Source organism: Chanos chanos, chromosome 12, assembly GCF_902362185.1.
Source record: "Chanos chanos chromosome 12, fChaCha1.1, whole genome shotgun sequence".
Taxonomy (NCBI): Eukaryota; Metazoa; Chordata; class Actinopteri; order Gonorynchiformes; family Chanidae; genus Chanos; species Chanos chanos.
This window is the reverse complement of record NC_044506.1, coordinates 1,876,066-1,900,000: the sequence shown is the minus strand read 5'-3', so window position 1 is coordinate 1,900,000 and position 23,935 is coordinate 1,876,066. Positions and strand designations below refer to the sequence as shown.

General features: G+C 43.7%; 1 protein-coding gene across 1 annotated transcript; it reads right to left on the bottom strand.

Annotated features, from left to right (window-relative positions):
- Window positions 1–8,905: 8,905 nt before the first annotated feature.
- Window positions 8,906–22,489, bottom strand: tgfbr2a (transforming growth factor beta receptor 2a). The gene is made up of 10 exons (XM_030789254.1): window positions 22,443–22,489; window positions 21,919–22,106; window positions 21,548–21,575; window positions 21,029–21,160; window positions 20,149–20,342; window positions 17,411–17,667; window positions 16,307–16,822; window positions 14,170–14,311; window positions 9,614–9,738; window positions 8,906–9,139 (listed from the first exon to the last, which is right to left on the bottom strand). The coding sequence occupies exons 1-10, from the start codon at window positions 22,487–22,489 to the stop codon at window positions 8,906–8,908; spliced, it is 1,863 nt and encodes a 620-aa protein (XP_030645114.1).
- Between the last annotated feature and the right edge of the window lie 1,446 nt (window positions 22,490–23,935).

Genomic DNA, 23,935 nt, shown 5'->3' with positions numbered 1-23,935 from the left:
TCCGCCCACCGGCATTTCTACATCCAGTTCCCACTCATTTATTATTTATTGTTGTTGTTTGTTTTATTTTTTTGGTGTGAAGAGTGTGTGAGTAGATTAGATTTAATGCTCCACAATTATAAAGTAACAGCCCACACAGAATGAGGTTTCTTCTGATGCCTCAGAGGCCTCTGGCCTTGTGTTTGACCAGGACCAATCAATTACTGAGGAGAAGGAGCAGATGGAGAGAGAGTGACCAACTGAACAAGACAGAGAGAGAGAGAGATGATGTGTGTGTGACAGAGAGAGAGATGGTATAAGAGAAAGACAGAGGGAGAGAGAGAGAAAAAGAGAGAGACAGAGACACAGAAAGAAAGAGAGAGAGAGAGAGAGAGAGAGAGAGAGAGAAAGAAATTGTGTGACAGCAACAGAGACGTGGGGTTTGCATGAGAGAGGATGCAGTGGGTGCACACACACACACACACCCACACAGGTCACACACAGCAAACACACACACAGCACATATACACAGGACCCACGCTGGCCTTCCATTCAAGATGGCGTCCTCCTCTTCAGAAATGATATCTACTGATGTAGTCTTCCATATGGCAGCCTCTCCCTCAGTTTAAAGAACACTAGCTCTGGCCTTGTGCAGCTGCAAAACCCAGTGAAAACAGAAATTAGATCACTGAAAATAGCAAATGGAGAAAAGGTCTAAGAACTACTGGGGAAATGATTATGTTTTGACTTACTCTTCTCCTCCTTTGCCTCGTTCGAGTGACGATCCTGCCCCCCTCTTTCTTCTCTAGATTCCCTTCTTGGTTCATCCTGTAACTCTTTTGAATGGTCTCAATAGGTCTTGCAGGATGCTAGAGAGAGAAAAAAAGTGGAGAAGAAAGGAAGATGAATAAAATTCGAATAACATTCTCCATGAACGTTTACTGCTGTTCAGACATCTTCTTAAAAATGCATTTAACGGGGACACCAGTTGTTTGTTTTCATTCGGACTCAGCGTTGGAATAATTGGATATTCCCGGCGCACGAGTAGCCTCTCCACTCCGCTGTCCGTTCGAAAACTCAAGTGTTCTTTTGCAAGCCATCTTCAAAACGTGTACTATTAACAGGATACGGAGTACAACTTCTGTAATCCTTCTGTGACTTGCTTCTCCTACATACAGGTAACCCCTTACTCAAAGCGAATTTCGCACTGCAGTTGCACACAATACTATTGGTTACTGTAACTCTACGCCATGCACGCACAGAAAATTGGCTGGACAGGACTCAACCTTAGATTCTGAGTGGGTGATTTGAAAACGGGGCGCGTCCTCGTACTGAGGAGAAACATTCCAAACAAACAAGCGAGGAACAACAACAACAAAAAACTCCTGTACCCTGTAAACTTAAAAAAAAAAAAAAAACTCCTTTACCCTTTGTCCCACACCCCGCATATTGACATAATGTCCCGCATTTTCGTTGGTCGTTTGGTTTTTAACTGTCAGAAATAAGAATAAATGGGTGCATTCTTTTACCCGCCCGGCACATGGGCCGCTTATGCCGTTGTGGCATAGTTTCTAATCTATTTAATAGCGTTACGTCAAAAGCAGTAAAAATGCAACAAAACCGAGTTTTTTTAAAAGCCTTGCTTTCACCCAATGGCTGAGAAGAGAGCACTGAGGGCGGTCATCAAGAGGCTGTGGCGGCCGTCAATCAAACTGTGCAGCTGTAGGGCCGACGAATTTCTTTGCCACGTCACAAAAACCAAACTTAGTAAAACTTTACAGATATGAAGATAAACGCTGTCAGCCGGCATCATGGTCAAAAAGAAAAGAAAAAGATCTTTTATCCCTTCTGACCTTGCTACTCATCCAATAGAGATTTTGGCTTGATATAAAGATCTGCATTGAAATTGTTTTATTTTATGTAATATGTTATATTGACCCTCATATGTGATTGCGTCAGATTGTTCTTCTTAAGTTTTATTATTATTATTCCGCTCGATTTTGCCGCCACTTCTCCTCCTGCAATTTTCATGATATCGATTCCATGCAAGCGGTAACAGGTCTGTCCTAATGCCTAGTAGTGTGCTTGTATACAGCTAATTGATCAGTCCACTAGTTTTTTAAATTGCCGTTTTAATAGTTTTTTACCCCATTTTTAATGCGATCGAGCGACACTAGAACCCAGCTGAAAAACATGACGCAGCACATCGTTTAGCTCCTGCTGTAATGATTGGTGGACTCGCAAACTTTACGCTGCTGTGATTGGTTGTTTCGCCGTCAGTCAACTGATGATCCTCGGCGTTCCAAACGGTTAAGGTTGGGGTTGGCGTTAGCAACTTAGCTTGCTAGTTAACTTACTAATTTGCTCTAAGCCCCTTTCTTTACCACACTTCAGCTGGAGAGAGATCGAGTATTTCTATAGTTACGATTCGTCCAGTCTTCATCTCGCGAATTGCACGTAATCTTCAGTTCCGCATTTCAGGTGAGTCAAGACAGTCTGTGTTAACTAACAGAAGAAATCTCACACTGCTATTGTAGCTGAACCACTTGTGTTATTGACTTGCTAAACTAGTAATTCGTTCTCGCAGTATGATTGTTGACTGGTGTTTGATCGGTCCATTCGGTTCTTTTTATTGCCGTTTTTAATCGCTTATTTCCCCATTGAAAAGGAATGAACAGTTGGATTCAATGGTCTTTTGCTCTGTGAAACGATTAATTATATTTTATTTAGAGGTATTAATGTTATTTTTGAATGTACGTAGCCTGACGACTGTCAGCAACCTCACTTAGCCAGCGCGTCGCTGTTTGTGGCTGAGAATCACTGGTTCTTTGCAAAAGGTGCAGAGCTTTTAATAGGAGTATTGCTCTGGTTTTAAGTATTATGATTGTTGACTGGTGTTTGTTTGATCGGTCCACTGGTTTCCTTTTATTGCCGTTTTTAATCGCTTCTTTTCCCATTGAAATGAATGGGGAAAGTTTTACGGCTCTGGTACGACAGTTAAGAGTGGGATTCCATGATCTTTTGCTCGCGAAACGACTAATTATGTTTTATTAAGAGGTATTAATGTGATTGCTGAATGTAAGGAGTGTGGCGATTGTCAGCAAAGCTGGTGATATGCTGCGTAAACAACCTGCCTTAGCCAGCTTCAAAATGTACAGAGCTTTTAATAGGAATATTGCTCCCGTCCTTAAGCACTAAGATTGTTGACTGTTGCTTGTTTGATCGGGCTACTCGTTTCTTAATTGCCAACTGAAGCACTTATTTTTCCTGTTGGAAGTAAATGGAGAGAGTTTCAGGAAAGATGGTAGTGCAGCGGGCAACACTGCTGCCTCGCGGCAAGGTTTCAGGTTCGATTCTCGGCCGTGTGCCCAATTCTTTTCTGTGTGGATGATGCTGCGGCGCAATCACATTCGCATTTCCTCGCGGAAATGCATCTCTAGTTTATTCTTATAGTTGGATTTGGTCATGGGGTTTAACTTGTAAGACTTGAGCTGTATGATGCCTGCTGCTTTGCTTAGTTGCCTTTGATGGGCCTGTAATGGCCAATGCATGTTGGATGTCTATCAATACAAGTGTATACAAGTGTTTCTTATTCAGTTAGACTGACATTATATCTAAGTTTTACATCATCTCTCAGCATTAGTAACATGTCCCACATTGTCCCACACAACCTTACTACTCGTCCCCCATTTGGTCTGTTTGCATCTGGTCACCCTGTACCTTTGACCCCAAGTAAAGGACAGTTGCATAACCATCAAATATGTAATTAATGAGCCTTTCATTTAGAATTTTTTGGATGCTCCATAAGAATCAGTCTTAATTTAATTGCACGACAGTGCAATGACATTAAATTCTATATGGGCCTACCACTGCTGTATTATACACCATGCAACACCTAACAAGTTTGTGTGGTTATCAAAATGTAGCCTAAATATTGCATAGCCTATAAGCTAACTGATAGAAAGTTACAGCAAGGAAAGGGGGCAGGCTTCTGTATCCAGTCCCACCCAGACTACTGACTGTTATTAGCATTTGAAAGGCCAAGCCATCGGCTAACGACTGTGGTCACGCGGATGCCTGAAAACCTCCGTCTAACAGCTGTATTCGGACATTTGCGGGAGTTTGCAGGTCCGCATAACAACAGTTCTGCAGGCATCCGAATACCTCTGGCAAACAACAGATTTGGCGGAAGTTTACTTTGTCCGGATATTTCAAGATACACCACTTTTCACGCAGTGACAGAGCATCCATACATTACTCATGAAGGAATAGACATTTCCAGTTCAATGGCAGTGGACTTCATTCTTACTTGCCTCCCTGTCTGAAAACAGCAGGAGTGTGTTGTTTCCTTTATTTCAAAGTGTTTGGGTTGAGAAAAGAAAAGCATCTTTACGTCTTTCTCTTTTAAAAAAAAACAAGAAAAACCAAGAAGAAAAACAAAAAAAAAGGACCATAGCGCCCTCTAGAGTACCGTTAGGAAAGGAGAATTTTAACCGACTCATTCTCAAATGTATGAATAACAATTTAATCCCAAAACAGTCATAAATCAAAACAAAGATTATTGTATTTTGGGAAATCAAAATAACCAGATCCTTCAGATCCTGCAGTGTGTCCAAAAAGCGCTTCGGTTGAGTGTGTCTAGACTGCTTTTGCTAGAATGGCTGTTCTTAAATTGAAAACAACATGACAAAATGACTTTTTAAATTTATTTTGGGGTTTTCTGAACAGACAGAAAAGGAGTTTGCATCCAGATTCTAACCAGATCAAAGTCGTATTCTGTGTTCTTCTGCCAAACTGGAGCAGACATTTAAATTTGTGATGTTGACATATTGAAGCCAACGACAGAGGGACAGCTGGAGCCATAAAAATGTGTGTAGAGAAAAAAACAGCAACTACAGCATCCAACATCCGAAAGCAAAGATGAGACCGACCAAGCGTCCACAGACAGACCGGACAATAAGGCAAACTCACTGAAAGCTTATTACACCATCATATACCAAAATGTATAAGCCAACTCAAGTGATTCAGACACACCAAATAATCAAAGAGTCCGAGTGCGCCTTTTCTTTTTTTCTTTTGTTTATTTATCCAGCGCATTTATTATTCACTTACTTACTTAAAAAAGAGGAGTCCCTGGCGTAAAGCAACAACAACTCGCTTACTTAGATAGGCACTGTGAGATTTCGTTGTTATTTAGTTGCAAATGCAACCAAGTTTGTTTCTGTAGCTGTTTTTAAATGTCTGAGCTGCCAAAATGAATCAAAGGCCGCGAACAGAACGCCACATGAGAGCAGACAAAGCCTCCAGACAGGAACTGGGGAAATGCGGTTCTACTTCAAGCTATGCTGAAAAGCCGCTGACAGATATAGCGACGGTGGAAAGAAAATGGATTTAAATGGCTCCGTGTATGAACAGCTCTGTTTCACAGGTTATATGCTTTATTAGAATGTGAAAAGCTAATTCAATTAGTCAAACAGAGTCAAACGGTAAAATGAGATTAAACAGAGGCATAGACAGTTCTGTTGACTGGGGAGTGTAGCCCGTTCCGTTTGGGGGAATGTCTGTCTCGCAAAATTAAAAGGCTAATACTTAAAAAAAATATTGCCTGCAGAGTGATGCTCATCCGTATTTCTGTTGCTCGTGTTGGACGAATAGGGTAAATCAATGGTTTCACTCAAATATCTTGATAAAAACTACCTAGCGTTCCACCCCTGCAGATAAAAAATCCTTTCCCATCACATCATCCGTTTTCACATTCAAACAGTACAGTGACATGCAAAGGTGACAGGCATTAATAATGGCTCGTTTCCCTTGACCGTCAATTAAAACAGCAAACAACCTCCAAAAAACTACGGCAGATTATAGTATCCTTGGCGATAAAGGTAAAAAGCCTAAGGCCTTTAGGTGTACAACAGTAAAGGGGTCAAAGTGTGTAATATTAAATGTTTTTAACGAAACGGGAACAAACCGTAATTCTCCTAGACAAATGCTTTAGAACCAGTGACGTTAGGTCACAAGTTAATGTTGTTTAGAAGATTTTAAATGGTTGTTTCCTAAAAGAATCCTTACGATGATTTCGCCTACACTGAAGCCATATTCCAGATGTTCCCATCGTTTTGGAGAACCATCCTAGCGCTACTTTGGCTCTTGTGGGAACGGAGGAATGCTTATTCCCAAACAGGCGTATATTCCCACAGTTTTTTCTCTCTTTCTCTGGAAACAAATGAAAAAGTCTTATTTTCTTTTTTCTTCTTCCTCTCTCCCCTGAGGCCGAGGAGTTGTTTGGTCTGTTAAAACCGAAGGTTGTGTCTGGCTTCCCGTGAGGATCGTTTGATCGTACATGACTTATTTTACGTTCAAGTGTGTTATTGTCAAAGCAGAACCCCACCCCAAGAGAGAGAGTAAGTATTCACGGATGGTTCGCGATGGCGTAGGCTACTCATCACTCGGAACTGCACTTTGTTGTCTATGAGGGAGGTGTCTGGCTGGATGCCAGATGATTAGTCCACTCTAAACAATGTCTCGTATACATGCCCGAAGCCAGCGATACACGCTGTAAAGCGCACTTACACGGAGCCCTAATTTCCCAGTGGTTCCGTTACAGCAATTTGATATGTTTCCCCATCTGTCTGGGCAAATAAAGATAATATTGGAATGCCATAACTGTAAATTGTCTTCTCTTGCAATTGCCAATGAGATGTGAGGAGGTACAGTAACAACTCCCATAAGTCTGTAATGTAACAAGTCTCCAAACTAATTAAAACATTCAAGACTGTCCTCCTAAACAAGAAGACATCATTCTGATATGACAGTTGTACTTCCGTAGTCTGAGAGGAGCAGATTTACATTACCTGGAGAGTAGTTTTCTCCTGTGATGCAGAACATCTTTGCCTTTGACAGCTGCTTTCCATTTGTGTTAATGAAAAGTGATGTTTTTAAGAGCTGTAGAAATATTACCTTTTGATTCACATGCTTGACAGCAGAGACAAAAGAGAAAACAGGCAAAACTGTTTACTGTGAATAGTTGTATATTTTTAATCTTAAAAAAACAGACAGAAAACAGAAAGAAAAGAGGACTGTACATAGTAAAAGCATGACCAGGAAACGTAGTTAAGGCCAGAATAAAAATACATTCCCTTCTTTGGCACTAAAGACCCACACACTGATCTGACATATCTCTCACCCAAGCCCATGGCACACTCCCATCCCAGACACCGTAATACCACACACTGACAAACCTGACCCTCCAACACTATACAATCCCACTCCCATCCCAGACACTGTAATATCACACACTGACAAACCTGACCCTCCAACACTATACAATCCCGCTCACATCCCAGACACTGTAATATCACACACTGACAAACCTGACCCTCCAACACTATACAATCCCACTCCCATCCCAGACACTGTAATATCACACACTGACAAACCTGACCCTCCAACACTATACAATCCCGCTCACATCCCAGACACTGTAATATCACACACTGACAAACCTGACCCTCCAACACTATACAATCCCACTCCCATCCCAGACACTGTAATATCACACACTGACAAACCTGACCCTCCAACACTATACAATCCCACTCCCATCCCAGACACTGTAATATCACACACTGACAAACCTGACCCTCCAACACTATACAATCCCACTCCCATCCCAGACACTGTAATATCACACACTGACAAACCTGACCCTCCCACACTATACAATCCCCTCATGAGCAAGTCCTCAGTCAGATGGGCCTGATGTATTAGAGCAAGAGTAAAAATCATATACGCCTGTTTATGGGCCTATGGATATATATTACAGGACTGGGTCGAGGAACAACGGTCTGGAATATCCGTCTGGTTGCCCTGGGAGAAGTCTGACACCACGTCGCCTCAGTCAGCTTGGTCATGTGATTCAGACTGTAGAGTCCAGGTCCTGAGATTAATGAATCCCTGACAGAGCTGTCTTCCCTCTGTGTCCGCTGGATTCAAACAAACAAACAAACAAACAAACAAACAGCACTTCACCGTGTACTTCCAATACAGAGTCCTTTGGAGGCTACATCTCGCCCTTTTTTGGTCAAGCAAGTCCAAAACAGGTTTTTGTGTGTGTGTGTGTGTGTGTGTGTGTGTGTGTTGAATTAATGTAGCACTTTGGTGCAGAAAATAGGTTTGTTGAACACTCCTGATTGCCTTCACTGCCCTTACTGAACAAATTAAAATGATCAAAATCTTTATGTTCACAGATACAGCCATCCTTAGTGTTAAATTAAAAAAAAAGAAAAATAGTACAGTTAGATCTTTGCACCCTTTCACTTTAACTCCTCTGATATGAAACATATGACGCATATCTCTCCCGTGTTCTTTTGAGCCTGTAATTCCATATGTTTGGCATTAGGCCTTCATACATATCTGTAAAGTGTCTCCACTTAGCTTCACTATTGCCAATGAAAATCCTTATCTGGGCACCAGAGGAAAACAAAACAAAACAAACAAACAAACAAAGTAGAACACAGAGCTGCATTAAAAACAGGGAATAACTGCTAATGTTGGCTAACAACAGATAACATTTCCTGATAAGATTGCGTTTGCCCTGAACGTTTGCTGGCAGGTTTACAAAGGAAGAACAAGGCAAATACATTGTTAGCAAGAGAAGATCCCTAACAGGTGTCCTTATGCTTGAAAACAACTTGCCAAGCACAGTTAACAAGGTGGACTGATCAGTGTGACTGTTTCAGCAGTCATTACTGAGAGCTAGCATAGCTGACTGGAATAATTTGCTCAACTGAATGCACATCAGCTCTCTGGCTTATCTGTCTTTCATTGGCCTCTTTCTCTGTTTCAGAGTCTTTAAATTCATCTTTAAAATGCCCCCTCTGTCCACAGACACCGAGATCAGCACAGCTCTCTACAGACTGGGTTGAGGTTAGTGCTGGTGGTGGTGTTGTTTCTCTGTCAGCCCAGCAGAGGGCACTGTGGTGCTCTTTTTTTCGTCGCTCACAGAGGTCTGTGGGATTTTCTCCTGTGAGGAGCTGCGCTGGGAGAGTTTGTCCAGCTGTTCGAGCTGGATGAAGCGCTCAGCCACACACAGCGCCGTCAGACGAGCTTCAGGATCATGGTCCCAACACTCTTCTATGGTCTTACAGACAGACTGAACACCCTGAGACACACACACACACACACACACACGCACACACATGCAGACAGTGAGTCAGACAGCTGGGTTCAAAGCCATAATTAACATTCCAAGTGTAAAGGTGAGTGTGCATGTGTGTGTGTATGTATGTGTGTGTGTGTGTGGTGTGTATGTGTATATGTATGTATGTATATATAATGTGTGTGTGTATGTGTGTGTGTTGTGTGTGTATATATATGTGTGTATTTGTGTGTGTATATATATGTGTGTGTTTGTGTGTGTGTATATATATATATATGTGTGTGTGTGTGTGTGTGTGTGTATATATATATATATATGTGTGTGTGTGTGTGTGTGTGTGTTGTGTGTGTATATATATGTGTATATATATGTGTGTGTTTGTGTGTGTGTGTGTGTGTGTGTGTGTGTGTGTGTATATATATATGTGTATGTGTGTTGTGTGTGTATTTGTGTGTGTATGTGTATGTGTGTGTGTACCAGGTGGTTAGCCCAGCTGTTGGGGATGTCTGGTCGTTCTCTGTCTCTGATGACACTGTCCTTCATACTCTCCACACACGGATGTTCCTGCACTTTATGGAAGGGAGGCTCATACTCCTTCACATCTACACACACACACACACACACACACACAATGAAAGGAACAAACAACAATTACAACGAATGCAGGCTGACTAGCTTCCAGTGCTAAATGGTACAGCTGTAGTGTAGAATCACTGCAGAAGTGATTAATGTTAAGAGTATCTCAGTGTTGAGCACATACATAACACGTCAAACTCACATTTAATTAACACTTATCATTGTCTTTATGATCGGCCCAGTCTGGACCCACACGAGCCAGTGTGTGTGTGTGTGTGTGTGTGTGTGTGTGTGTATGTGGGGACTGCAGATAAAACTTAGGCTTAGGCTAACTCTGGTACAAGGCATCAAATGGTAACATTTATGTTTAATATTGTACATGGTCCCTTACAAATAAAATAAATAAATAAATAAAAATAAGTAGATGTGTGTTTGTGTGTGTGTGTCTCTGTGTCTGTGTGTTTGTGTATATGTGTGTGTGTGTGTGTGTGTGTGTGCATAGGTGGGAAAAACTAATGAGAGTGGGAGAACTGATATGGTGTAATTTTCTGTGAACAGAGCAAAATTCAACTCCATCTTGAATGCTGACTTAAAAAAGAGGGAAAGACAGACTTATTCATTCCAGGCTAAGGTTAAAACATTTCCTCTACCATCACGCCGCTGACATGAACATTACTGAAGTGACATCACTAACCAGGGGTCAAAGTGCAATCACACGGACATGTTACAGCAGATCATGTGACCTCTTAACATGTTTTGTATCGATTTATCTCTTTAAGAAAAAAAAAAAAAAAGGTAAACTGAACAGAGACATCCCATCTCTAGTCCCTTCTCTATCACAGAATGAACTACGATCACAGAAAGACGTCAAATAAACGAGAAAAATATTAGAGCGGAGCCGCGTCTCGTATGGTAGACACACACACACACACACACACACACACACAGGAAGTTGTGAGGAGGAGGAAGTGGTAGGTAGCTGAGACATACAGCGGAGCATCAGCTGACGATGTCACCACGCAGCCCCTCAGGTTTCCTGTTTTTTAACAAATGTGCCCCCATCCCCCCTAAAAAAAACTCTCACCTAGCATTTCTCTCTTTATCTCATCTGCCTTTCTTCAGAAACACACTCTCTCCTTTTCCTTTAAATGGAACTCTATTTGATGCAAAATGACAAACATTTAAACGGAAGTGCGCGCGTGTTTGACTGCCGACACCTGAACATTTCGGCTGAACTTGGTTTCCTTGTCCGAACTGCCGGCATTTTGTTTCTTTTTAAATGCGACACAATCAGTCAGTGTTTGGCATTCCCGGTCCCAGCGAGAATCCCGTTTTCCTACTGCCCGTGTGGTCCCAGAAAGAACCAGCACGTGGGCTAGACCCAGCGTTCAGGGAACTGAAATTATTATCTGGCTACAGAAGATTAAAAAAAAACACACACACACACACACAAACAAAACCAACCAAACAAAAAAAAAAACAGCGAAGAATTGACAGTGAGACTTAGATGAGGGAAGACCTGAGAGTGAGAAACAGAAAGGAGAATTCAAACACAGTTTTACACTTGCCTGATAACCTCAGACTAACACTTCAGAAAGATTACATCTCTCCACTAACCTCAGACTAACACTTCAGAAAGACTGTGGACCGGAGAACGCTGTCGTTCTTCCTTAGCGTGGACATGTCCTGGATCGAGACTCATTTCAGGAGTCACTGTTCCGGTAAATGACATCAGGGCAATCACTCACAAGACAGGAATGTTTCTGAGTTTTCTCTCTTCTGTCGGCTCAGGTAAATTTCACATTCACATCTAATAATCTTTGAGTGTATTAACTACTCATGCATTTACCATGGACTTCATTTAGTCATCACCACTGATAGACCCAGCCCATCCTTATCCACAAATAAGACAGCGATATTCAGGAGACAGACTGAATTTGGTAATCAGGCTCTCACAAGCCCGCTGCTCTCCCCCCCCCCCCCCGGGCCGCAGGTTCTGATGGCGGGAATGTTACCGACGCGCTTGTTTGGGGCATATTCGCGTTGGATTAGATGTGACAGACAGATTTTACAGCAAGCCCCGAACATCTGGAGCGCAGCTGGAGGGAGCCCCGCCCCTCAGAGGCGGGCTGGGCGGAGCTGTTCCTGACGGAGCTGGCAGAATGGGTGGGCAGACTGACCGCTTCAGCGAAGGAAAAAAAAAAACATTTTTTTGTGCTCCCCACACCACACCCACGACTCCTAAATCTGGAGGCAAATTACACAGAAGCTTCAGGAAATGAGGGGATATTTGTTTTCCATTCACTCTCCATTTTGTTCTCTCTCTTTCTCACCTATAGCAACTCACTTTGCCTCTCTCTTTCTCGCCCCCCCACCCCCCTCATACTCTCTCCATGTGCCCTCCCCTCTCACTCTCTAACGCTGTTAAAACAGACAGTGAGTGACCGATGTAAGAGAGTCATTTTGAGACAGAGGTGGAGGTAGCCAGGTGACAGGTGAGTGACAGTCCAGGAGAGCATAATGTGTTGTCACAGACAGCAGTAATGTAACCTTCACACCAGAGCCAACAGAACATTTGGTTATGTGTAAAAAAGAAGGCAAAGGCCTCTTTAAAATGTAACAGGAAAAGTAAAATTCTGTGTGTGTGTGTGTGTGTGTGTGTGTGTGTGTGTGTAATGAGACGCAGACTTGGCTCCCAGTGAAAACATGCCTTGACTACTCCCCTCTGACTGGAGCTATGTTTAAAGAGACTGTGCTCTCAGACTAAACCCAAACAAACGGATTAGCCCTGCTTTAATGACACAGCCATATCAAGTCTCTACCTCACTCTCTATCAAACCTCATCCTCTCTCTTTTCCTCTCTCTCTCTCTAACCTCACTCACATTCTCTCTCTCTCTCTCTCTCTCTCTCTAACCTCACTCACATTCTCTCTCTGTGTAACCTGTCTACCTCTCACTTCCTCTCTTTCTCTCTGTCACTCTCTTTAACCCATGACTCTCTCTCTCTCTCTCTCTCTCTGCCCGTAGGCCTGGTGCAGGTGATTCTCAGGTGTGTGCTTGGTGCAGAGACAGGGCCCCTCTCTGTCCTATTTACTCACACGCTCTCACAGCCTCAGGGACTCACAGTCTCTGTCTGACTGCAGTACAGGAGTCTGTCTGACTGTAGTACAGGAGTCTGTCTGACTGCAGTACAGGAGTCTGTCTGACTGCAGTACAGGAGTCTGTCTGACTGCAGTACAGGAGTCTGTCTGACTGTAGTACAGGAATTTGTGTAATGGCCTTATGGGTAACTAGGCTGGATATAGAACTACAGTATGGATGTGGAGGAAAGTTTACAACAGCAGACAGTGACCGTGTCTGAACAAACAAACAAGACAAAACAATAAAAAAATAGATGACTAATTAAATCATGTGATGAAATAAAATGAATGAATGAATGAATGAATAAATGACTGAATTAAAATGATGAAAACATATTGTTTCTTGACATGAATGAAAGGGTACCACAGTCAGAATCACGTCAGTGTGTTCCACACATCGGTGTGTTTGTGTGTGTTTCTCTCTTAATGCAACTGTAAAAATATAAAAACGAAATCTTTGTCACAGACTCATTGCAACGGGGTCCAGTCCGAAAGTCTCCCCCTCCTCTGGGCCCAGTGTTTGTTTTTCACACGAATCCCAATGTGGCGTTGCGGTGGTGAAATATATTTAAGGGTCCACTGGGAGACGGGAGGGCAAACAGGATGCCAACACGTACTGCCCATTGCTTGGGTCGCACACATAGAGAAACAGAGAGGCACACAACCCACGGCCCAAACGGGACGGATGTGGGGTCCAGTGCGGTGAAAGGTGCCCTGGAGTGAAGGAACGCGGGGCGAAAGAGCAGTTCCTCGCTGGCATTTGACTAATGGGCCTGTGGGGTGGGTAATCAGCTCTTTCTTTAACTCCGGCACATCCTGCCGTTAACACGGACAAACAGGACATGGGGGACCGAACCACAGTGAGAACTGTTTCTTTAGGACCGACAGATCATTCCCTCTGTGCCCTGTGTGTGTGTGTGTGTGTGTGTGGTGATTCCCACATGGTTCTCTCACACAAACTCAGAAAAATGTGCTTAATTCCAGCAGACATGCAAAAGTCACCCAACTGTCTCACTGAGAGACAGATTTCTAAATCTAGAAAATTCCAGCAGGTTCAGTGACTTTACGGTCTTCACAGTACGGTCTCCATGACTGTGTTTTAAGTCCTGATTTACGGTTTACGGTAAAGTTTACGCAGTTCATCAAACTCTCAGCAGCCCCTGGGAAAACGGATAAGCCCTAACCCTCAGGAACCTCTGAACCAGCCAATAGAAAAACCTACGCCTTTAAATAAAAATTTTATGTCTGCTGATTGGTCAGTTTAGTAGGCAGCTCAAGTCACACCACTAGTCAACTGGTTTGATGGAAGTATCATACCTCCAATGGCATCACACCTCGACGTCATCTCCCACAGTACCAGAGCCATGGAGTAGACATCCGTCTGTTTGAAGGACTCGATGTTCTCCAGGTTTATCCTGGACTCCAGGACCTCAGGCGCCATATACCTGGCTGTCCCCACCTGTGTATGAAACAAAAAAAAAAAAAGGAATAATATGTATGATCATATTGCATTGTCTTTGGGTTTGGCCTAAACCCAAGGTCATTGGGATTGGCCAATCACAGTGTAGGTAAAGAGCAAGAGTGTTGCCATCAGGAGAAGAATACACTTTAGACATGTGTCATATGCTGTTGGTGGACACAATGCATAAAAGGACATGTTAAAACTAAACCACTAAACTTGTTTTATGGTTGTCATACCGTAAATTCTCAAATAGTTACCTCAGCTAAAGAAAGAACCAGGCCTTAATTTGAGACAGGCTATTATTAGAGACAGGCCATTATATTTAATGCATTACTATGATCTGCAAGATCGTAATGCAGACGAAACAGTGCAGATTGAAGTTTGTGTGCTGTTGTGAAAGCTGCAATGTGTGATTGTTTAATTAAGCTGATGCAACATGCATGTCTGTCTATTGCGCCAGCTCGTGTGCAACGCACAAAAAGGTTTAGCACACAGACCGCACAAAAGCAGATGTTTCCTGAGCATTCAAACGACAGAATGTTCGCAGATCATTTTAATGTACCAGTATTGCCTGGATTTGGAGAGAGATCGAAGAGCACAATTATTGACAGATTAAAACCATCTGTGGATATAGCAAATGATGCAGCAGTCTGCAAAGAACAGTAACTCTATCACAGAATGGAACTGGTATTCATTTACTATATTTACGTCGGTTAGTGTTGATTATTCTGTGAATTATTTATTTTATTGTTGATCAAGGAGGATAAATGGGAGCAGGTTTAAATAATGACAGATTTAAAGGTAAAATTTGCTCCTGTTTCCAATTCACCGGCCGACATGTCCCTACTGTACCATCTAAAATCTGACATTTTTTCCCTTCCATGACTGTTTCCAAGTACCGTTAAGACGTGCTGTTATATGAGGCCATTAACACACGCAGTCTTACAGCCACCACAATCCATGTGAGTTACAACACCATTGGCATTTCTGTTAAAAAGTGAAACTAATAGTAACAGAGTGGTGAGCATAATTACTGTATGTTGTTGTACTGATGTAAATAATGCTGTGGAAATAAGAACACTATCGATATGGTATTTTGGTTAAAGAGTGAAACTAATAGTAACAGAGTGGTGAGCATAATTACTGTACGTTGTTGTACTGATGTAAATAATGCTGTGGAAATAAGAACACTATCGATATGTTATTTCTGTAAAAGAGTGAAACTAATAGTAACAGAGCGGTGAGCATAATTACCGTATGTTGTTGTACTGATGTGAATAACGCTGTGGAAATATGATGAATTTATCACCTGAGTCTTTCTGTCATTTATGTTTGTTTGTTTTTTTACACAGCCTGTATTTGGAAGCGGCCTTTATTTGCCCAGACAGGCAGCACCCCTGGCTATACCCCCCCCCCCCCCCCCCCGGCCATTATTTGAGACCAGGCTTTTATTTGAGAATCTACTGTAGTTAATGGAAGCTCTGGTCTTGTAAGACTTTTGTGCTACAAGAGCAAAAAAGCAAGGCAGCTTTTGCTTACACACGTGAAACCAGAGAAAGTGAAAGCAGAAGTTTCTGTGCTGACCCTCTCTGCGCGGATACCAAAACCTAAACCATTGGCCGTACGCGCTTTCAGAACACGCTAGTTCAGCTATCATGGCTAAAGCTGAGTCCCTCCTGTCTGAAGCCGCGTATGTCCCAAGCTTCATGGTTTTGATGATTTGAAATGAGAGTCTTTGTCTTCACACTCAACACCCAGAAAAGCCACTGCTACAACTAATAACCTTCATCTTTCCCTTTGATGTCTAAGAGAGCAGTTTCGCTAGTGTAACAAAAAGTCACTCAAAGCCAAATTCAAACCTTTCTAAGGCTTTGTCACTGAACACGATAAACCAGTGCCTAAGCTCCACTAGATTCTCTCAGTCTTACCTGCTCAGCTGAACCCACAGGTTCAGTGCCACTACGCGAGCCCTGCCGGAGGTGAGCTTCTTACCTGACCGCTGTTGGCTAACTCGTCCACGGACAGAGAGCTGTCCAACCGCAGGCTCAGCCCAAAGTCACACAGACAGCAGCTGAGGTCATGCTTCACCAGGATGTTGGAGCTCTTCAGGTCCCGGTGAGCGATAGGCACCTTCTGTCCGCCGCAGGGCGTGCGGTCGCTATGGAGATGAGCCACGCCTCGCGCCAGCGACCCTCCGAGCACGCACAGTTCGGCCCAGGAGACGACGTGACGAGACAGGTAGTCCTGCAGGTTACCTTGCTCGTGATAGGCCGTTATCAGCCAGTACTGTTTGGAGACGGGAGATTTTCTCTCCTCGGCGGTGAGGAAGTGGAGGATGTTCTCATGACGAAGCTCAGCGTCAGAGAAGATGTCCTTCTCATTCTTCCAGGACAGGTGCTCTTCGTAAGGGAAAACTTTGACAGCAACGGTTTGGAACTGCTCCCCGGCTGCGGAGGAACCCTGTTTGAGCTTGGCCTTGTAGACCTCCGCGAAGCGACCTTTCCCCACCTGCACAAAGGTTCCCAGGGAGAAGCGTGAGATGTGAGAGTCTGGGGGGGGGGGGGGGGGGGGGGGGGGGGGTAAAACATACAGACAGGAGAAGCTGGGAGCCTGACTCTTTACATACTCACACACTTGCCCTATGTACTTGGTGACCTCCTCTAATGTGTCACTGAGTGTTTGATGACAGGAAAGTCATACCTTTCGTAAAGCTGTGAGAGCGTGTGTATGAGCGTGTGTATGAGTGTGTGCATGTGTGTGTGTGTGTGTGTGCGCGAGTGTGTGTGTGCGTGTGTGTGTGTATGAGTGTGTGTGTGTATGAGTGTGTGCGTGTGTGTGTGAGTGTGTGTGTGCGAGTGTGTGTGTGCGAGTGTGTGTGTGTACGAGTGTGTGTATGAGTGTGTGTGTGTGTGTGTGTGTGTGTGTATGAGTGTGAGTGTGTGTGTGTGTGTGTGTGTGTGTGTGCGAGTGTGTGTTTGCATATGTGTGTGTGTGAGTGTGTGTATGGGTGTATGTACGAGTGTGTGTATGAGTGTGTGTGTGTGTGTGTGTATGGGTGTATGTACGAGTGTGTGTGTGTGTGTGTGTAAGCCCGACCTGCATGTCCAGTTCGATGGGCAGCAGTTCTGTGTTGTGATTCAGACTGTTGGCGTGGGTGGAGCTGCTGTCCGACCGGTCGTCCTCCGTGATGATGGCGCGGATTTCGCTGCGGTCGTGGACGCCTCCTTTCTTATGCTGGCAACAGACTTGATAAAAGTAGAACAGTGAGACGATCACCACGGCGAAGACCAGCAGAGGAACCAAACAGACGACGGCCAGGGAGACAGCCAGGCTCGTTTCCACGCGGGGAGAGCCTCCACGAGAGAGAAAACAAAAAAAAAAAGCCATATTAGAGGTTTGTGATGAGAGAGACTGGTCTTACATTAAGACACCCCACCATGCTCTTTCTTTACCGTTGTTGTTGTTGTTTAACCACTGCTCTTTTTTTACTGTTGTTGTTGTTTAACCAATCAACACTGTACGTTTTGGCAATATGAATGTGTCATGTTTTTATCATGCCAGTGAAAGTATGTGAAGTGAACTGAATTTTAGTTAAACAGTGAACGGACTAGTGAACTGAATAGTGAATGGGGTTGAACTGAAGTGAATTTGAACTGAATAGTGAATGGGGTTGAACTGAAGTGAATTTGAACTGAATAGTGAATGGGGTTGAACTGAAGTGAATTTGAACTGAATAGTGAATGGGGTTGAACTGAAGTGAATTTGAACTGAATGGTGAATGGAGCTGAACTGAAGTGAATTTGAACTGAATAGTGAATGGGGTTGAACTGAAGTGAATTTGAACTGAATAGTGAATGGGGCTGAACTGAAGTGAATTTGAACTGAATAGTGAATGGGGTTGAACTGAAGTGAATTTGAACTGAATAGTGAATGGAGTTGAACTGAACTGAATTTGAACTGAATAGTGAATGGGGTTGAACTGAAGTGAATTTGAACTGAATAGTGAATGGGGTTGAACAGTGAACTGAAACGGTCTGATGAGAAAAATGCATGGTTCTTCGGTAAAATGATTTCAGTTTAAAAATGAAGTTGTGAGTCACCGTTTAGTTTCAGAGTATTACTCTAATAACTGTAATGCACTTCTAATTTCGCCTCGGCCTTACATGACACATGAAACCACCGGGCATCGCTTTCTTTCTTCTTTTTTTTCCCTGTGCACATGAGCACTTTCATTTTTCTCCGTCTGTGGTTGATCGAAATCAAACACCTAAAAACAGTCTTTCGCCCTCAGGCCTGCCTCAAAACAAAACCTCACTTCCTGATTTACAAGAAATGCCCTGTTCAGCAATCAGTTGATCACCATGACGGAAAAAAAAAATTTAAAAAACCTTTCAAAAAGGCAAACAAACACGTCTTTTTCACAAACATCTCTGTGGTTGATTCAGTTCAGATGACTTGTGCTGAGGGTGAAAGAAGCATAGAGAGAACTACTCCCCTCTGAGCCTCAGTGAGAAATGTTATGATGCAGCGCTAAGACGCCTGACCTCGCTAACCTACTTCAGCAGCAAACTCAGCTCAGCCGACAGTATACACCAGACATGCCAGACAGGCAAAACAATGACCCATCCACGCATCTATCTATCCATCTACCTCTGTCTCACTGTTTGCCTGTCTGTCTGTCTGTCTGTGAGAAATGCTGTCAGGGGCCCAGATGAATGGGAGACTTTGTGATCAAGTCGTTTACAGCCGAGCTGAGCCAGTGATGACCATGTGGTTTGGAGTATAAACATACACAACACACACACACACACACACACACACACACAAATGCAAATACATCACCATGCACATATACTGTCTTCTCCTCAAGCCACACTGTCCCGGCATGCACCACTGTACACACTCAGGAGACAGGAAACCACATGTCTGAACCCTCAGACAGAGAGAGAGAGAGAGAGAGAGAGAGAGAGAGGGGCAGAGAGAGAGAGAGAGAGAGTATATCTGTTTTTTTTACAGTATGAGTTATATCTGTTGCATCCACAATTGTTTTCTCAGGGATTTTGTTTACAGTCACTCAGCAGAGATTTTGAGAGAAAGAGAGTGAGAGAGAGAGAGTGAGAGAGAGACAGAGAGAGAGAGTTTCCATGACGTGATAAATGGAGATAAATGGAAACTCTGTCTTGTAAAAAGTGAAGCAGGCCAGCTCCTGATGGTTGGTACAGTGTAACTGTAGAGAGATGTTGCTGCTCATCAAATCTATCCTATGGTTTTGTCGCTTCATTTGTTTTTCTTTTGATTTCATCATTTTCGTCAGATATTTGCAGCTCTGCTGACATTCACTCACAGATGGTCATCATTACTGGGTTAAGAGGCTACAGGTCTGTTCTGTCTATCTCTGCTGAGCTGTAGCTCCCGGATAAATGTATACAGACCCACGGCCATGGGACTAGCAGCACACCATGAATGAGTTTCTTTTATTAGCAGAGAGAGCATGGCTTACATGACCTGAGAACAACTCTTCTTTAAGTAAAGTGAGTGTTAGTGTGAGGCAAGGTCAAGATATGCATGTGTGTTAGATATGCAAGAACTTAGCCAAGCTCACATACACACTCACACACACACACACGCACGCACGCGCACGTACACACACACGCACACACACACACGCACACACACACACATGCACACACACACACATACACACACACACACGCATACACACACACACACACACACACACACACACACACACACACACGCACATGCACGCACACACACACACACACACACACACACACACACACACACACACACACACACACACACAGACTTACAGGGTGTGGTGAAGTAGACTATGTCGTTACACTCGTCCTCTGAGCAGGAGCAGATGTCAACCTCTCCGTTCGTTCCCTCTCTTCTTCTCATCTCACACCTGCTGTTATTGTAGTCCTTCAGCATAATGCCGTGAATGGGATTCTCTGGGTTATGGCAGAAAGTGTCAATGGTGTTACCTTCTGACTTCTCCCTCCTAGAAACAAACAACAAGGTGCTTTAATTCCAGTCCGAGGTCAGGCAAACCAAAACCGCCAAAAAAAAACATGCTTACCTTGGAGAGTGAGCCTGTGTAGCTGTGTGTGTGTGTGTGTGTGTGTACCGCATATGAAAGTCAGCTCTCTGGGTCATGTTTTCCATGACTGTGTGTACTTTGGAGGCAAAGCAGACAGCGTAACTACAGGATCCGACGCTCATCGTATTGTGTGACACACCACACACATCCCCACACACAGATCAAAGCATGACATCACCATAGCGACCACCTAACCTGCTGCCTGTCTGTCAGACCTGGGTTATTCGTGGAAGCCAGTCCTATTCGGACGCTGCTCTCCTTCCAAAGCCGTTTCCGGGGGTGAATTCAGCCTTTTTTATTTTTACAGGAGAAACCCCATATGAGAAACAGCGCAGCCTAAAGCAGCGCAGATGTGGTTTTCTACCAGCTGTAATGAAACCCTTTCACCCATGCTCTCATTTACTACTGATGACGCCACAAACCCACCCATAGTGTCTGTGTGAGAGCAGGGCAGGAGAGATGCCCGTCTGGAGACTGAGGACAGAAACAAACTGACCGAGATGCTGGGGTCTGAGATCTGACTGGGGGAAAGCGTGTTGGATCAGTCAAAAGAAGACTTTTTCTGAATCGGAATGAGCTGGGCTTACCAGATACTAACGCAGATTTCAGAGGGGTCTTCACAGATGGCGGTGATGGAGCAGTTTGAGAGACAGGAGGAGGTGCTGTTACAGGTGGAAGGCTGTTCATCGCAGAATTTGCAGAGTTTGCGTAATTTGAAAGGAGGCTGGGGATGTCCGGGCAGAGCTGTGAGAGAGACAGAGACAGACGTCAGCGAGCAAAGATCTGCCCGGATTCAGCGTGAGCACAGTGTGAATAATGTGAATTCAGTCTAAGGGGATTCAGTATAGTTCCCGTTATTTAATCCAAATAGTGCATTTTTGGAAGAGACTTGCTCTCACACAACACAACACAACACAACACAACACAACACACTGAAGTAACAGGGATCCTGTAGGTCGCATTTGGATACGGCTTTGGATTTGAGATCAATCTAGACATTTTGCACTCGGCTGAAGGAGTCACACAGCGAGAGCTTTTTACAGGTGGAGAACCCCTTATATTCCACTCCCATATTCCACAGTAGAATATGCAAGAGGCCAATCCAACCAGTGTTAGCAGATAGCTTAGACAGGGCTTGGTTTAAATAGCTTAGACAGAGCTTGGTTTAATGTTGGGTATGATTAAAAGGTAAATGCAGTGTTCGCGTGTAAAGGGTCGCTGCCAATCTTCAGAGGTGATAAATCTCTCAGGTCTCGGTGTGTCTTCTGTCCCGTGTCTGTAGACAGAGCTCAGACTTCCATAGACCTGTCACCACACGACTTCACACGAACTCACAGGCATCTCCATAGCAACCCACATGCTGGGCCAACCACATGCTAGGCCACATAGACATAACAATACACCCACACACACACACACACACCAATACAAGTACAGGTACACAGGTACCCACACACACACACACACACAGACTTACAGGGTGTGTTGAAGTAGACTATGTCGTTACACTCGTCCTCTGAGCAGGAGCAGATGTCAATCTCTCCATTCCTTCCCTCTCTTCCCATCTCACACCTGCTGTTATTGTAGTCCTTCAGCATAATGCCGTGAATGGGATTCTCTGGGTTATGGCAGAAAGTGTCAATGGTGTTACCCTCTGACTTCTCCCTGTTTAAAAAAGGTCGTGTCAATTTTGTGTCAGCACTGTGTAAGTGATTTATCTGAATAACTTTACAAACTGAAAGCAGTTACTGTTCCCTGACAGTCAAAGGAACAAAAGGAAAAAAGCAACTTCAGCATCTCCACGCTGAAAATCTGGAACATTTCCACCATATGCAAAACATTTCTGTAAATCAGATGATAAATTGAAATAAACAAAGTAACAGAAGAAATAATGGCTAGATTTGTTATCATTTTTAGTGTGATCTGAACTTTTCTGAGTTTTATAAATAGTTGAGTTAACAGGGTGGACAGACACGACCCTGTTCTGAGAGAGACACGTACCAGACGCTCACACACACCTCCCCTGAATTCCCACAGTAAGAGGCCATCCTGCAGTTTGACTGACAGCTGCCTTTTCCCTCACAGGAACTGGGCTGTTTGACACAGACCTTACAAAGGCGTGCGTTTCTGACGGAGGCGGCATACGCTAGAGAGAGAGAGAGAGAGAGAGAGAGAAAGACAGAGAGAGAGACAGAGAGAGAGAGAGAGAGAGAAAGACAGAGAGAGAGAGAGAGAGATTTATCACTTATCATTCTTGTTTGACTTTTTTTTTTATCAGTTGAAGTTTTCTTTTTAACCCTTTCTCTGTGCTAACATGCTCATGTGCAGTTACGAGTTAAGATAATGCTGACAGAGGGAGGGAGAGAGAGAGAGTTCTAACATGCTCATGTGCAGTTACAGGTTAACCCATAATTTCTCTCTCTCTCTCCCTCCCTCTGTCAGCATTATCTTAACCCGTAACTTCACATGAGCATTATTTTAACCTGTAATGCTGACAGAGGCGGGAAACGTGTGGTAGGTCCAGGCACATGATAACTCTCACAGCGTTCTGTCTCTGCTGCTCCACACGGCGGGAAAAGGCTAGACAAACAATCCTCTGTCACACACCTACCCTGCTTACTAAACCAATTTATGACTTCTTTTGTTTTTGTTTACTAGACCAATTTATGACTTCTTTTGTTTTTGTTTACTAAACCAATTTGAGAGATATTTTGAAAAACATAAGTGGGTAAAAATTATGCTGGATTTTTGCAGTCTGATTCTGTAGTTCTATGGTTTTAGTCTATAAACATGCTTTTTTTTTTTCAGACTTTTCTAGAAGGTGAGGAGTATGAAAAGGTCAGGGTCACGATGAGTGATACCATGATGATGCTCTCATACAAGCTCCGCATTTGACCTTTCTGACCTTCACTACTTCACCACACCTTCCGTGACCTCTCAAACTTGAGGTCACTCAGGTCTATTGTTGGGGCCTCCCCTAACCCATGGAATTTATATAGGGTTAGACATATGCCCTCTGTCTCTCTCTCTCTCTCTTTCTCTCTTTTCTTTTCAGCAGCACTGAGAAAATGTCTCTTCAAACAGGTAAGGTCAGTTCGTGTTCTCATTCGTCAGGAAAACATGTCCACATCAGCAGAGTGCGAATTGGGCAATGTCAATGCAGGGGTGGGGGAGCCACTTTTTCTCCAGGGCTATATAGCATAAGATATATAAATGTTTCGACCCCCCCCGAACTGTTGTTTTTACCTCTTTTGGGGGGGCCAAGTCTTAATTAGGGGGATTAGACCCATCCAATCCCCCCATAATTTGAACCCTGCACATCAGTGTTTTTTCAACCCTGAAAATTAGACCAGATCTTACCTCTATATTTCAAATGCTAAAGAGCTAAAGAGAAAACAGTTCTTCACTCACGCTGTTGACAACACACGTCACCTTGAGTGCTCTTAATCAGTTTTAAATGTAGTGAATGTGACATGGGGGGGGGGTGGGTCCAA

Bases quoted from the DNA above. Each gene is read 5' to 3' on its own strand.
- tgfbr2a (XM_030789254.1), bottom strand. From the start codon at position 22,489: ATGGCCTCTTACTGTGGGAATTCAGGGGAGGTGTGTGTGAGCGTCTG. The intron at 21,161-21,547 runs TTGGATTGGCCT...TCCCCAGCCTCC, and splicing joins AAGCTATCTGCTAACACTGG to TTTCAAATTACGCAAACTCT. The intron at 9,140-9,613 runs GTACACACACAC...TGTGTGTCTCAG, and splicing joins ACAGCTGGGCTAACCACCTG to GGTGTTCAGTCTGTCTGTAA.